Source organism: Argopecten irradians, chromosome 10, assembly GCF_041381155.1.
Source record: "Argopecten irradians isolate NY chromosome 10, Ai_NY, whole genome shotgun sequence".
In the NCBI taxonomy this organism is placed as follows: Eukaryota; Metazoa; Mollusca; class Bivalvia; order Pectinida; family Pectinidae; genus Argopecten; species Argopecten irradians.
In genome coordinates this window covers 25,271,399-25,286,246 of record NC_091143.1, presented here as the reverse complement: position 1 = coordinate 25,286,246, position 14,848 = coordinate 25,271,399, and the positions used below count along the sequence as shown (strand labels likewise).

The following is a 14,848-nucleotide window of genomic DNA, read 5'->3' as shown; positions in this document are numbered from 1 at the left end:
TTGGAAAAGTCAAGATATTTATAACCCGGGTATTATTCAAGTATATATTTTTCTCATTGACAACGGCAGCAAAAAGTTAATATTCATAAAGATCTATGCATTATCATATCATATGTGTAAGTACGGCAAGACAATTATTAAATTTATTTAATTATTTTTGAAGATTTTTATTATAATATTAAATCGTATGTAAAATGAACGGATACACCGCAAGGAAATGTAGTAAACTATATCCGGAAAATATGGTCAGTTAATTGTTTCTAATTTTGTCGTATTCCAATCATGGTCGGGTCGTGTGCGTTTTGTCACAGTTGTCTAAAAAGAAGATGAATTCAGACGACCGCAGTAAGGTAATGTTTTGTATTCATTTGTATTATAATCGACTTATCCATGTAATCCATTGAAGAATTATATCTTACATCATGTCATCTACTTAAATCCTTTTAATAGATACATATTCTATTCATAAAAGCATTTCTCCTGGGAATTTTTAAACCCCAGTTGGCCCCACAGAATGGAAACCAGTAAGTAGGTCCTAACTGCTCAAATAAAACTCGTCAGGACTTGTCAGATGACAACAAGCACATTGAAAGTTTCTGATTAGCAGTTACCCTGAATCGATGTTAGATGAGGTCAGATTGTTAATAGCAGATATATACTACGTAGCCTACTACGGTGTGCAATACTTAGTCATACTTGCCAATCCTCCCTATTTTGGAGGGAGATCTCCCGATTTTGAACCCCGATTTTAGCCATTTTAGCAAGTTCATATTCTTTATTATTCAAAATGTCAAAAAATCTGACTATACCATCAGAAAGAACAGGTCAAAATATGCAAAAATCAAGCTTTAATTTCTTTATAGGGGGGTTACTATAAGTAGACTTTCTTGAGGTTAACAATTTCAACATGTGAAATTACCATCATGGTAATTTCAAAAAGTTGGCATGTATGCTTAGTATCAGAAAGTTGGCAGTATCCATGTTCTGTATTTCAGAAAACTAAAAAATGGAATAGAAGTCACAATGATTGAGGTTTCTGCCATATTGCCGCGGGGGTCGGTGTATCTGGCCGGGGAAGTTGTAAAATGTGTGATTACCTTCACCAATGTTGGTGCTACTCATGAACAAGTACAGTAAGTAAAGTGAATTTATGTCATTATATCTGTTATAAAAGCAACAGGCATTATAGACTATCTGTAAACTGGGACTCAACCAGTAGTCATGATTTATAATTAGGTAAAATTGAATTTTTTGCATTGTATGAAACACATTATTTCCACATAAACAAAACAAAGTATTCATCAACAGCTTCAGGCATTCGGAAATCTGGATGCACAGTAGAATATGCACACAATCAAGACTACTATATAAATTACAAAAATATGGTATAAAAGGTAAATTACTTGACTGGTTCAAAGCTTACTTATCTGACAGAAAACAAAGAGTAATCATTGATGACTATAAATCAAACTTGAAATCAGTACATGCAGGAGTACCTCAAGGGTCTGTTCTTGGTCCTTTTCTTTTTTTTATTATTCATAAATGACATCACAGATAATATTACATCCAATATAAAATTATTTGCAGATGATACTTCTTTATATGTAATAGTTGATGATGATGATGATCTTGAAACGCCAGCAGACACTCTTAATGATGATCTCACTTCTATTTCCTCTTGGGCTGATCAATGGCAAATTCTTTTTAATCCTAATAAAACTGTCAGTATTACCTTCTCACGGAAACAAGCAGACCTACATCCCACTCTTATTTTTAATAACCAACCCGTATCTCAGCATGACTTTCACAAACACTTAGGGCTAACATTTAATAGAAAAGGAACATGGTCAGAACACATATCAAATATCTATGAAAAAGCATCATCCAGACTCAATATATTAAGAACTCTTAAACATAAACTTGATAGAAACTCTTTAAAAACACTATATATATCTTATATTAGGCCAATTTTAGAATATGCTGATATTGTTTGGGATAATTGTACAAAAAATGAGTCTGATCTTTTAGAATCTATTCAAATAGAAGCTATGAAAATTATTACTGGTTTAAGAAGAGGCACTTCTCATCATGTTCTTTACTCTGAAACACAACTTGAAACATTGCAGAATAGACGACATCAACACAAACTAACATTACTATATAAAATCCTAAATAACCATACTCCTACTTATCTATATGACAATATACATCCCTTCATAAATACTAATAATAATTATGCATTTAGAAATGAAAGGTTCTTTAACTTACCACAATCAAGGACTAACAACTATAATAATAGTTTTTTCCCATCTTCTATGAAACTTTGGAACTCACTAGATCACTCTATCAGAGAATCTTCTTCTATTTCCTCTTTTAAATTAAAATTAAAAACAACTTTTCCATCTATAATCTCCAACATATTTATGAATTGTAAACCTAGAAATTTAAATATCCTTTTATGCCAATTGCGCAATAATGCCAGTGACTTAAATTATGACAAATTCTCCGATCATTTGACAGATGATGGTTCATGCTTATGTGGTGCTCCAACTGAAAATTCTGAACATTATTTTTTTATTGTACTCATTTTTCTGATTTTAGACATCACATAATCTCTATTTCTAATCTTTTGGGTTTTGTTAATATTGAAATTCTGTTGTATGGGTCTATTGATTTTTCTAATGATATTAATGAAATGATACTACTTCATACAAGTAATTATATAAAAAAAACTAAGAGATTTCAATTGTACAAATAGATTTTATAGAAATATTAAAATATATGCATGTATTGATATATTGAAGGCCATTATGAGAGGGTGTGTATGTGTGTGTGGATGTGATATGTATAAATTAATTAATTTGTTTTCTATAAATAATATTGCCTATTTATTACTTATTCATTTAAAATATATTTACTTATTTGTCTATCTGTTGTAAATATTTATTTTCTTTTCTATGGCCCGCTTGGGTATGCTCCTAATATTCTTTTTTCTTTTCATTTCTACTGATACAACACTATTTATATCTATTTATTAGTTAAATAAACCGGATTTCTGGAGAGGACCTATATAGGCTTTGCCTGTTGTCCAATCCATTTGGCATTACATTAATATATTATCTTTCTCTATGATTCATGTATATCTTGTATTTGTTAATAAAATATTTTGAAATGAAATCAAGACTACTTTCCTTTTTTTTTTTCATTCTATATATAGAACACAGTGCCAAGGAAATTTTTCGGGATGCAATTAATTATTTCTAATATTGTTATCTTGAAGTAAAATTTGAAGCTCAAACTTTCCAGTGGTGGTAATGGTGTAAAGTAAGTAACTTTTGTAGGTAACTGAAGAAAAATACCAAATCGTCTGATCTGGTTTTTGATAGTGAAAAAATACCATTTGTCAGCGGTGGAGAGCATCTTTAAAATTGAAATTTAAAAAAACAACACAATATTTCACTATATAGGGGAACTTGTCAAAACCAGATGTCTTTGATGACGAGCCTTGGATTTTATATTAATAGAAACGCAAGTACATTGAATGTGTCTATCCAATTGCGTTCATACCATCTTTTACGCAATCAAAACACTATTCAATCTCTATTAGAATAGTACAATAATGTCAATTTATTTGCAGGAATGGCAGTGAGTGTTTGGCATGGGCTAGTGCCCAGATCCATTGTCAGTGTTCGGTCAGTGAGACTAGGGTGCACCTGGTACGATCCGAGCGCATGTCTACAGAAGAAGTATCTACAACTGGGTGTGATACTTCCTTTGTACCCAGCAAAGGTTTCAATCATTTTTTTTACATTCTTTGGTTGGTTTTTTTCTCTGCAACACATTCAGTTATTTTTTGTAACCAGATACAATTGTATTACTTCACCATATGGATATTATTATAATGTATTGAAATTAACAATTTTTGTGGCCAATCAATTGCACATACAACTGAGAGAGTGTAGTAAGTATAAATTCTCAAATGGGAATGCTGATAACATATATTTACACATGAAATTCATTCAGTTATTCTAGCAAATAACAGCCTCCATTACATGTATAAATGATAAATGTGGAATGAAAAGCATTATTTTTTGTTAGGTGAGCGGGGCCTGACTGTTTTGTCCTCCAAACCGCGGATTTTATTTTGTGATCTGAGACTGGCACCAGGTGAATCAAAATCCTGTAAGTATGATTAATTTAGACAAAAATCAATCAAGGATAAAGCTTTAATGCCAATAAAGTAAATATTAAAAATTAATTATCGAAGAATGAGTCTGCAAATTTTCATCTGGACAACTACCTATACCATGACGATAGATTTAGCAGTAGATTGCTTTAAACATCTTTCCATTTTCGAAAAATGTCTGGATTTGCTCATTAATCCCCCCCCCAGCCCTAATTGGATTTAATTAATTAAAAAATATTTACTCCAATTATTCTAGATATTGTGTGCCCTCTAATCCATCGGATACATGACTAGATCTGTGGAGCCTATACCTCAACTCCAGGATATTGTGTTTTCAGTCTTTGCATTGCCATTAGCCTTAGCCTGGTTGGACATAGTGTTATAGTGCCTGGGGAAGGCGTTAATGTTATAGTGCTTGGGGAAGGCATTAATAACCCTAATCAAACTTTCTATTTCAGAATCACTTTCTAATTTAAACACAATACGTTGTTGCATCTTTGCAGATACTTTTGAGGACACAATTCCATCAGATGCCCCACCTTCCTACAGAGGACAAGCTGTAAAATACTCCTATAAGCTCACCATTGGAGCACAGAAGTTTGACCACCCAACAAAATTGCTGAGAATTCCTTTTAGAGTGCTTGTGCTTCATGGTAAATATGACAATTAGAGCAAAAGGTGGCATATAAACAATACAATTTTTATGCTTCAGGGAGGTTTTCTCCCAGCATGCACAAGATTGTCTCCCCTTTTCTTGTGTTGGTAGTTTGGATTTTAATGTTAATTAAAATAGGGGTAAATATTTTTTGCTGGTTTCAATGCAACATCACATTACAAATCAGCTACTGTCGAATAATTGGTCGAGTCTGACTTCATAAGCCCCGCCCCATAAACAACACTGACAGCACGTAAAACTCTTCAATTCAGTGATCACCGAGATGTGACGGCGTTGTACATGGCTTCTCAGTTTCTGTGTATAACAAACAACTCGATATTTTAATTAACTTTACATATATACTGTATTGTAATGTTCCGGTTAATTTGAACCGACGGAGAATTCAAACACACTTGTTTTTAAGGAAAAAAATCTTTAGTTAATGACAGTTTGAACACGTCAAATGATCAAAGTAAAAGTGAAATTTTTATCGGCAAATCGGCACAATGGGATCCCCATAAATGACGGTATTTTGATTATTGCCACAAAGATTTTTGAATTAAAGACTGAATAAATGATCATTATAATGACTTTTACAACAGAAAATGAATTAAAATGAACATTTTAAGTAATAAATAAAATTATTTGCGCTGAAATATTGTGCACAAAACAGCACCCCAACAACGTACATATTTGTTCTTGATGTACGTGGAAGAAATCGCCAATGTTCCTTAGGCCCAATCTAGATAAAGATATCACTTAAAATCGACATTAAAATTCAACATTTGGTCTTTCTTTTGTCAGCCCATCAAGTTGTTATTGTAAACATGTGCCGTACGCTGGTTTGGGCAAGCCAGTTACGCGGTGTCATGTCAGCGAGAACGCTAGATATTCAGCTCCAGCCAAAACAATCTACTTGTTGGTAATATTTCAACAATGTAAACGTAAACGATACATACTTTTCATCAGTTTAAATATATTAACATAATCTGTATCTGTAGACGTAGACAATCTGCGATCGGGGGGTAGACAATCTGACAGTTCGATTGTGACCTAATTTTACGAACAGAATGTAAACATTTTCAGCAGCAGTTTTGTAAAAGCAACCGACTCTATTTATAATTAAAAAACGTGTTTAATTACGAAATGTAACAAAGGACTAATACTGCCGGTAAATAATTACGGACGTCGTTGTAGATTCTAGGCCTCAATCAACGGTGCTGTTTTGGGGCTTTGACTACACGCATGACTTCTGTTACAAATAAATGCTCACGATTATAGAGAAATTCATCTTTCAGGTAAATCAGCAAAACTGTGTTGCTTTTCCTACAAATTTTCTGCTTAACGTCGCGTATGTCAGATATGTATCGGTACTGAAACTGATTTTTAATACCGATTTCAATTCGGATAGTTCGAACGCATATTTTTTCTGAAGCTTATATTTTGTGGAAATGGCCGTGTTTATAAAAATGCGTCGACCAATGAAAACAAGCGCTGCATTCCCAGAATAAATTAACCACACTCGTGTGTATAGATGCACAGGTAACTAGTTCATCCACATATCGAGGAAGTAATGCAGCCGTGCCTTTCGAAGTAATCCCGCGTCGACAGTAATTTGCAGCAATATTTCAAGTTCATCACAACATAACACTTTTGAAAATATTAACTTTGTATTTTTTCAGTTAATATTGTTGAACTATATTCAATGTGGAATTAAAATGATACAAGGGTATACAGTATATACTATTATCTTGAGAAGTGTTATAGAAATCTCGGACTAGGAGGAAAGTGTTCTAAATTATAAAATATCCAAGAATATTTCCCTCAGATACTCAAACTTTGAGAGATTTCCACTAATCCTTGACTTGAATCTGTGTTTCAGGTCTCAATGACATCAGCGTGTATACAGAGGGTGAAGAAGTGACCCCCTCTAACCCGTTCCTGAAGCCCCAACAGACCGAGAACTCACTCCTTGATATTGCCATGCAGGTCCTGGCCACAATCACTGCCAGAAAGGCACCACGTAAGTATAAAGTTCTGTATCAAAGAAGTGATATCTAGATAAGAGAGTCTAACATGGTCAAATGATATGATATTAACAATAGAAACTAGAAGATGAAATAGAAACAAAAATCATAATATAGTTTAACGCAATAAACCCTTCGGCAAGTGTAGGCTGAAGGCAGAATCTAGCAAGGTTTAGCCATGATGTGCAAAATAATGTTACAATTGAGTATAAAGTTCCTAATATAATAAGAGGAACATTCTTATTTGAAGTGAAGGATATTGTCCATCCAACAATAAGGTCAATTTTATATTACAGTAGTATATATAATATGCTATTGGGAATAGGAATTCATGGTCAAAGGGGAGCTAACCCTATATTCAGGATCTGTATAGTTTGTATGAAAGTCAAGACAGAGATTACCACAATTTGTTTAGTTTAGAATGACAAAAATTAAATGATAGAGAATAATTGAATCTACAGTCCCTAATACATGTGTACATATTTATCTAAATTTGAGTAGTATTGGTGTTTTGTAGAATTTCATGTAAAAGTCATTTGAAAATTCTATTGTAACCAAAATAATCCCAATCTACACTACTAAAATTAATGTGATGCTTTATAAAGCACTTCTCTGTTGTTAATCTCAAATATTACTTGAGTTCAAGCATTATCCTTAAATCTCTACTACCTTTCAGATTCCTATAACATAACCAATGCCAAGGGAAAAGTTGCTAAGTTCATTCTGTTCAAGCAAGCCTATAAATTGGGTGAGGACATCATAGGAGCATTTGATTTCACAGATGGGACAGTTACCTGTGTTCAGGTAGGATCAGAACTATTTTCTTGTTTTCTAGAATGAGTGTGTCTCTCTGACATATAGTTTTTTTTTTAAATATGTTAATGAGGTATTTTTACATTCCATAATATTGTTTATTTTTTACCTTTTATTGATGAATTCTTTAGTTTTCAAAATTTCTACTTTAGATTTACCTGGTAAGAATTCCTTTTAACTGGTTTCAATGGAATGGTCATTGTTGTTGAAGATATTTGCATTCATATCAAATAGAAGAAAAAAAAATCATAATTATTGAAATGAGAAAAATAAAACCATTAAAGACATTTGATAATCACATGATGATATTTAAACTGATAAAAGCTTTATGTTTGGGTAGAAGAAGACTTTTCTTTATAATGGTTTGGAGATGACCTATTGTAATATATCATCTGGTCATTGTTTCCAAAGAAGTGGAAGAAAAAAAGATACATCACAAAGGACATCATTCAACTATTTAAAAAACTGACTAATGTTTTAAATGATTTCAACATTAAAGCTTTTAATCTGGTATTGTCAGCTTTAAGCCCTTTCATCTGACCTTTTGATCAAGTTTGTAAACCCCAATCTTTAATTTTCAGTTTTCAGTGACACTTCAGAATGAAGAACAGATATCTGAGGAATGTCGAAGGAAGCCTGGCCAGGGAACAGCAGTGACATCATTTGTAAAACATCAAGAAATGTGCCTACATACACAGAAGACCCACATCAATATTCCAGTGCCTCTCACAGCTACGCCAGCATTCATTACAGATATAGGTAGGTGTTCAGGGCTCACTAATATACCAGCATTCATTACAGATATAGGTAGGTGTTCAGGGCTCCCTAGGGCTCACTAATATGCCAGCATTCATTAGAGATATAGGTAGGTGTTCAGGGCTCCCTAGGGCTCACTAATATACCAGCATTCATTACAGATATAGGTAGGTGTAGGGCTCCCTAGGGCTCACTAATATGCCAGCATTCATTAGAGATATAGGTAGGTGTTTAGGGCTCCCTAGTTCACCAGCATTCATTACAGATATAGGTAGGTGTTCAGGGCTCCCTCATATGCCAGCATTCATTACAGATATAGGTAGGTGTAGGGCTCCCTAGGGCTCACTGATATGCCAGCATTCATTACAGATATAGGTAGGTGTTCAGGGCTCCCTAGTTCACCAGCATTCATTACAGATGTAGGTAGGTATTCAGGGCTCCCTAGGGCTCATATGCCAGCATTCATTACAGATGTAGGTAGGTGTTCAGGGCTCCCTAGGGCTCACTAGTTCATAGGTAGGTGTTCAGGGCTCCCTAGTCACTAGTTCACCAGCATTCATTACAGATATAGGTAGGTGTTCAGGGCTCCCTAGGGCTCACTAGTTCACCAGCATTCATTACAGATGTAGGTAGGTGTTCAGGGCTCCCTAGGGCTCACTAATATGCCAGCATTCATTACAGATATAGGTAGGTGTATAATCTATCACCTATTAGTCCCACCTTCCGATGATTGTGATGTCTTATTTGATGTAATTTTGTGAAATCACCAGGTGAAGTAAAAACTAAGCATGGAAGTTTATTACAGGGTTCTTGTTTAAAGACGGTTACAGGCAAAAACAGTCGTCTACTTATTTGTTTACAACCAGCTATTTTTGGCAGAAATAAGTATTGGCCACCACAGGCCTGCGGCCCCAATCACCTATTATTAATTTTCAACAATCTATTAAAAACCTTAGTGAGAAACCTGTTATGAAAAGGATTCCATTTTAGATAAGAAGCTGTGTCAGTTTTCATTTCATGTTTGTTTGGCATGTTACCTGTAGAATGAAGATGATATTTTTGTGATTTTAATCTATAGATCAAGATAATTTTAGAAGGTAAGCCATCCAGTTGAAATTTTCCACCCTCATTAAAAATTTTGGTTCTATAAAATGAAGGAAAGACACTTGTTTTTGAATAAAGTTGAGTTATGAGCCAAAGGCAAATTAACCAAGGTAATGAGGTCTATTTGAAAACTATTCAAATTTATAACGGTTTGTTTCAGTGTGTTTGAGGTGGCGTCTACACTTTGAATTTGTAACATCCTGTGAACCTATTCCGGAATCGGAAAGACCTTCTCACCCAGACGAGAGTGCATCCTGGCGAGGGCCGCCTACACTTAATGTAGAAACAATGATCTGGGACTTACCAATCAAGATATTTCCAACGAATCCACTTCACGCGTCTAGTGTAACATGTACAAAATCACTATCAAATGTTCAAATATAGCTGTAAATACTAGGAACAGGGAGAGGTAAACAAGGTTTATTTTTGTATTTAAATGAAAATGAAATATTATCAGTTTTTCATAGAAAGGAATGATTAGAAAAAGTACACATAAAATAATCTATAGACGCTAGTCAAGAATGCCAGAAATTTCACAAACTTAGAATCAAAAGAAAATGCCAAGTTTATTAGAAAATTAAGTTTTTACTAGCTCAATGCATAGTGCCATGCTCTAGATCACTATATATGTATATACTATAACTGATTACATATCTTCACAAAAAGGGGAAGGGATGTTATTTACCTATGGTATAGTGAATATATTGAGGGATAGTTTAATTTAGTAAAAATTAAAGCTTTAAAAATAAAATGTAGCTATTAGTTCTTGCAGCTATTATGTGCAAAATCGAACAATAGCTATAGTTGTTTTAACATCTAACATATTTAAGAACCTTACTGGGTAAAACATTTTATAAAAAATAACAGATTTTAATATGGCCAGTGTACTTTCAACATGTAGATCATGGAATCGATGATTGTTAATTAGTCAATATAAATAATGGATCGGTGCAATATTTACTTGGAGTTTCTTGCATTCTTTTATTCTTTCTGAACTTTATTTATTACCATGATATATAAAACCATTTGATACTTCTAAAGAGAAATAAAGTGTGAAATGATTTTATATATAATAGTTACATCAATAGCTTGGTAAAAATACTGATGGATGATATTGTAAATACCAAGCTTGTCATTGTGTATTTTAATTTCCTTATTTTTGTACAAGTGTGCCAGGTTATGCACACTTTGTTTCTTCATTCTTGTATTTTATCTAAAAATTGGCATAAAAATGTGAAAAATCCAGAACAAAATTCATAGTTTGGTACAGTCTTTATAACATGTACATATTATGGTTGTAATGCTGTAGCATAGAAATGGGAATGGTTTCACTTTTATATAGCCTAGTATATCTAACGCTCATTACCAAAGGCTCACAAATGTATACATGTACATAAAATATCACTTATGTAGTTATGTTATTGGTTGCTGGAGAATAATGCCAGTCTGACATCTATATACTGAATAGATCTTCAACAGTTACCTGTAATTCACTTGAAACTAGATATAATTTTCTACAGCTGTAAATACATTTTTGTATATATAAAATGCTCATCAGGATTTGATGTTTAGAAAATGGTACATGTACCATCTGTAGTGGGACTTGACTAGCTGACCTGCAAGCTGAATTGGTAGATCACAGAGCATCCGGCTACTGTTTGGTGGTCCTGGGTTCAAGTCCCGGTCTTGCCACTACATTTTCTCATCTCCCGTTACATATTGCTTTTTAAATTCCTGATACTTTTTTTTTCTTAAAAAAAATGCTGTTCTGGAATTCAGCCCCAGGAGATATGTATGTAGTAGATTATTTTGTTATCAGAAAGGCTATCCGTTGGTCTTGCCACTACATTTTCTCATCTCCCGTTACATATTGCTTTTTCAAATCTTGATACTTTTTTTTTCTTCTAAAAAATGCTGATCTTGAATTCAGCCCCAGGAGATATATATGTAGTAGATTACTTTGTTATCAGAAAGGCTATCCGTTAGGGTTGTTACACTGACTTCATGTAGATCTATCAGAACAAATAAAAGTAACACATTGTTGTCCATCAACTTTTATTTCAATGAAAAACAATAAATAAAATTGGAAAACAATTCAAGTGGTGTTAGTATCTGTTGTGTTTTAGTGTCATGGTAAATATTTATATTTGACCCCAGTCTGTAACTTTAGGATGTTTTACGATGACAGTATTATACTACACTCTTCTCTCTCTGTCTGTATTAATACTTTCAAAAGAAATGGTACTTATATAGCCCAATTTAACTAAATACATGTATAAAAAATGTATGTACATTATACTTCAATAAATTAAAATCCATGAGAAATTGTAACCTAGCTAACAAAGATTTCCCAAACCTGTTGGCAAGATTTCAGAATATCAAAAATGTGTTTCATAGACTAACATACTCATCATCTGGGCTGAGATCAATTTTACTGATCCATCTTAACCAAAGAGTCAGATATTCCTCCTCGTGGAACTTGAGGTGAGCAGCATGTATAGATTTATCCCAACACTTACTAGTGACGTCAAAGTCAGGAATGGCCCACCAGCTCTCGATCATCTGTTCTACACTTGGAACATAACACATTGGGTCACCATAGCTGTAGAATAGCTGGGTTGGGACGAGGATGGGGTCCATTTTAAACAAATCTACAAGTTTGTCATACTCATCGCGAGTTGTTTCCTTGGTCTTGTTGTAATAGACATCCATCATTTTCAGAATCGGCGTTTTCATTGTGTTGGTCCCCGGTAGAGCCATGGCTATGCCTGTCGACATGTGATCATATGACCCTATGACAATGCTGTCAAACACTTGACCTTTGACCCTATCTCTAAATTCGCCATATGCTTTAGGTTCACGCCTCGACAACATCAGACAAAGGCTATAGATGTAAGCACCTATGGAGAATGCATGTACAAGTAGTTCATGTCTCCCATCTAGAAAAATAAATTTGAGTATACTTTCAGCCAGTTTATACCCGGCTGGTGGCCAGAGGAAATGTGTTAGTCTGCCTTTGATGGTCAGGACATCTAGTCCTTGATCATGGTATAGATTACAGTACTTCTCTACTGCGGCAGGCTTAGCATACAGCCAATCAAACAAAAGCACAACTTTCCTTTTATGTACGTGGGAATGATTCAAACTTCGCAGCACTAATTGTTTAGATATGTGTGACTTGGTAATGCCGTCTGGGGCGTAACGAGGTTGGTGTTGAGTTTCATCTTGTGAGGCACCTGAACTGAAGAAACGTAAATTGTAAAAAGCTCCCTTCCATCTTTTAAATATGCCACACCCACAGGTTAGTAGTCTGTTTGACATCTTCACTCTTAAACGGTTATAATTTCAGCTGCGTGATCAACCTTTTGGTACCCTACAAATGATAAAATGACAGGTTTACAGTATTATTCAGTATCTTAATCAGGTCCGAAATTCATCATTTGAAAAAACAATGGCCAAAGGGCCTTAATTGTCATCTGACTACCTTAGCAATAGTTGTATAATTTTATTGATATCGCTAATCAAAATTTCATGTTTGGACATACCCTTAACAGTCTTTTTAGTTTTGTTTTTTTAAACCTTTTCATGATTTTAATCTATAGGAAATAAGATAGATATGATATGATGTCATGGTAGCCACTTTTCGATTTGCGATCAACCAGAGATGTAACAACACTTTGTCAAGATCATATCAGGTTCATTTCAGGGAAGTTTCAGCCAAATGGCACAGGTAGAACTTGAGAAGAAGTTCAAAATGTGTTTTCAAGATGGCTGCTATGGCGGCCATCTTGGATTTCAGACTGACCTATAAACGATACCAATTTGTCAGGACCATGTCAGGAATATTTCATGCAAGTTTCAGCAAAATCGCAACCGGTAGAACTTGAGAAGAAGTTCAGGATGTGTTTTCAAGATGGCGGCTGTGGCGGCCATCTTTGATTTTGGATCAACCAGAAAAATAACAACACTTTTTTTCTTAATTTACATTGGCCTTTTCTCAACATTTTATAATTTTCTTTGAATTACTTTTTTGTAAATTTCTTTAATAGTATGTAAGGGGGTGGGGTGTTATACGTCAGGGTCATTTTTCCTCGCACACCGCAAGCACCCTGATTTTATTATAAATGTATGTATGCAGTCCAATCTATGAGTTTTCACTGGTACTAGATAATTATGAACGACGTAGCACTGTCAACCTCTTCGATCAAGACGACAAATAGCAAAGAATACCGAGAGCCAAACGCATCTTTCACCAGAATATCATGCAGTCGGCCTTCTGTACGTACCACTGTACATGTACTGTAAGTTAGTAACGTTGCGGGGATAGAGTACCATTGCCGTACAGATATTTATATCCCCTGGTTTCACGAAACATCGTACATTAGGGATACGTGAAGCGTTAATAAATCAGTCATATCGCGCGACAGGTCTTTACCTACATCTGTGTCTTCGTGCAGTAGAATAACAATCCGGGACGGGCTTACGAAGTTGTGCCGTGTGAAATGAGTCCCCGTGTTGTAATGTTCCGGGACACACGCACATGCTGGCAGTAGTTGGAATTTTTTCACGATTTGATTCAACTAGAAAAATATCAATTGAGACCGATGTTGAGTGCCGGATCGGAGTAGTAAAGGCTCAATAGCAAATCACTCAGCAATCATTTTACCCATGTACATTATTAATTAATTAGCTACGAAATTTTACATATTTGTGTGTGCAGAAACATCTATCAGTATCATTTATAAGAAATTATCACAAAGTAAAGAACCTCAGGCACATGTAGTAAATGCAAACACAGTGACTTTATGTCAGAATTTTTTTTCAAAATACAAAAAAAAAAAAAAAAAAAAAAAAAAAAAACACATATATATTTTCAAATTGACTTCCAAATAGATTTTATTTCTAACATTAGTAAAATCACTACACACAATGGAAATATTTTCAGTCATACGTAAAGGGATACGTGATTCGATTGTACGCTGACATTACTAGCCTTGCAGGTAGGGCGTTAGAAATGTACCTGCGACTTAATTTAGTATCTTAATTTTTCTCTTCTTCCTAACTGACTTTATCTTTTTCCTAATGCCGCCCTTGGCATCGCCTTACTTTTGGTCTTGAGTTGAGCTTTCGCCCTCGTGAGGAAGGCTTTGGGTTCTGTCCCCTGGCCGAGACACCGAAGTCTTTTCTGCTCCTGCTCAGCGCTCACAGCATACAGGGAGTGGGACGACTGGTTCGCCCGTTGTCAGTATAATGTGACCGGGTTGGATGTGTTGCTTGGTGTCTTCGGCGGCATGCTTCAGTGATACA

The 14,848-nt window shown here is 34.6% G+C and overlaps 2 protein-coding genes across 3 annotated transcripts; one reads left to right on the top strand and one right to left on the bottom strand.

Moving 5' to 3' along the window:
* The first annotated feature begins 748 nt into the window (after positions 1-748).
* On the top strand, positions 749-11,640 carry LOC138333478 (RAB6A-GEF complex partner protein 2-like). Its single transcript, XM_069281881.1, has 8 exons — positions 749-1,133; positions 3,638-3,789; positions 4,099-4,182; positions 4,690-4,839; positions 6,724-6,864; positions 7,545-7,672; positions 8,263-8,440; positions 9,702-11,640. The coding sequence occupies exons 1-8, from the start codon at positions 1,024-1,026 to the stop codon at positions 9,923-9,925; spliced, it is 1,167 nt and encodes a 388-aa protein (XP_069137982.1). The 5' UTR covers positions 749-1,023; the 3' UTR covers positions 9,926-11,640.
* On the bottom strand, positions 11,621-14,106 carry LOC138333479 (uncharacterized). 2 transcript variants are annotated; one of them, XM_069281883.1, is made up of 2 exons: positions 13,977-14,106; positions 11,621-12,914 (listed from the first exon to the last, which is right to left on the bottom strand). In XM_069281883.1, the coding sequence occupies exon 2, from the start codon at positions 12,860-12,862 to the stop codon at positions 11,933-11,935; it is 930 nt and encodes a 309-aa protein (XP_069137984.1). In that variant the 5' UTR covers positions 12,863-12,914; positions 13,977-14,106; the 3' UTR covers positions 11,621-11,932. The 2 variants fall into 2 exon arrangements, with proteins under 2 accessions (XP_069137984.1, XP_069137983.1); XM_069281882.1 differs by having other exon boundaries at positions 13,981-14,082.
* Between the last annotated feature and the right edge of the window lie 742 nt (positions 14,107-14,848).

Bases quoted from the DNA above. Each gene is read 5' to 3' on its own strand.
- LOC138333478 (XM_069281881.1), top strand. From the start codon at position 1,024: ATGATTGAGGTTTCTGCCATATTGCCGCGGGGGTCGGTGTATCTGGCC. The intron at 1,134-3,637 runs GTAAGTAAAGTG...ATTTATTTGCAG, and splicing joins GCTACTCATGAACAAGTACA to GAATGGCAGTGAGTGTTTGG. The intron at 4,183-4,689 runs GTAAGTATGATT...GCATCTTTGCAG, and splicing joins ACCAGGTGAATCAAAATCCT to ATACTTTTGAGGACACAATT.
- LOC138333479 (XM_069281883.1), bottom strand. From the start codon at position 12,862: ATGTCAAACAGACTACTAACCTGTGGGTGTGGCATATTTAAAAGATGG.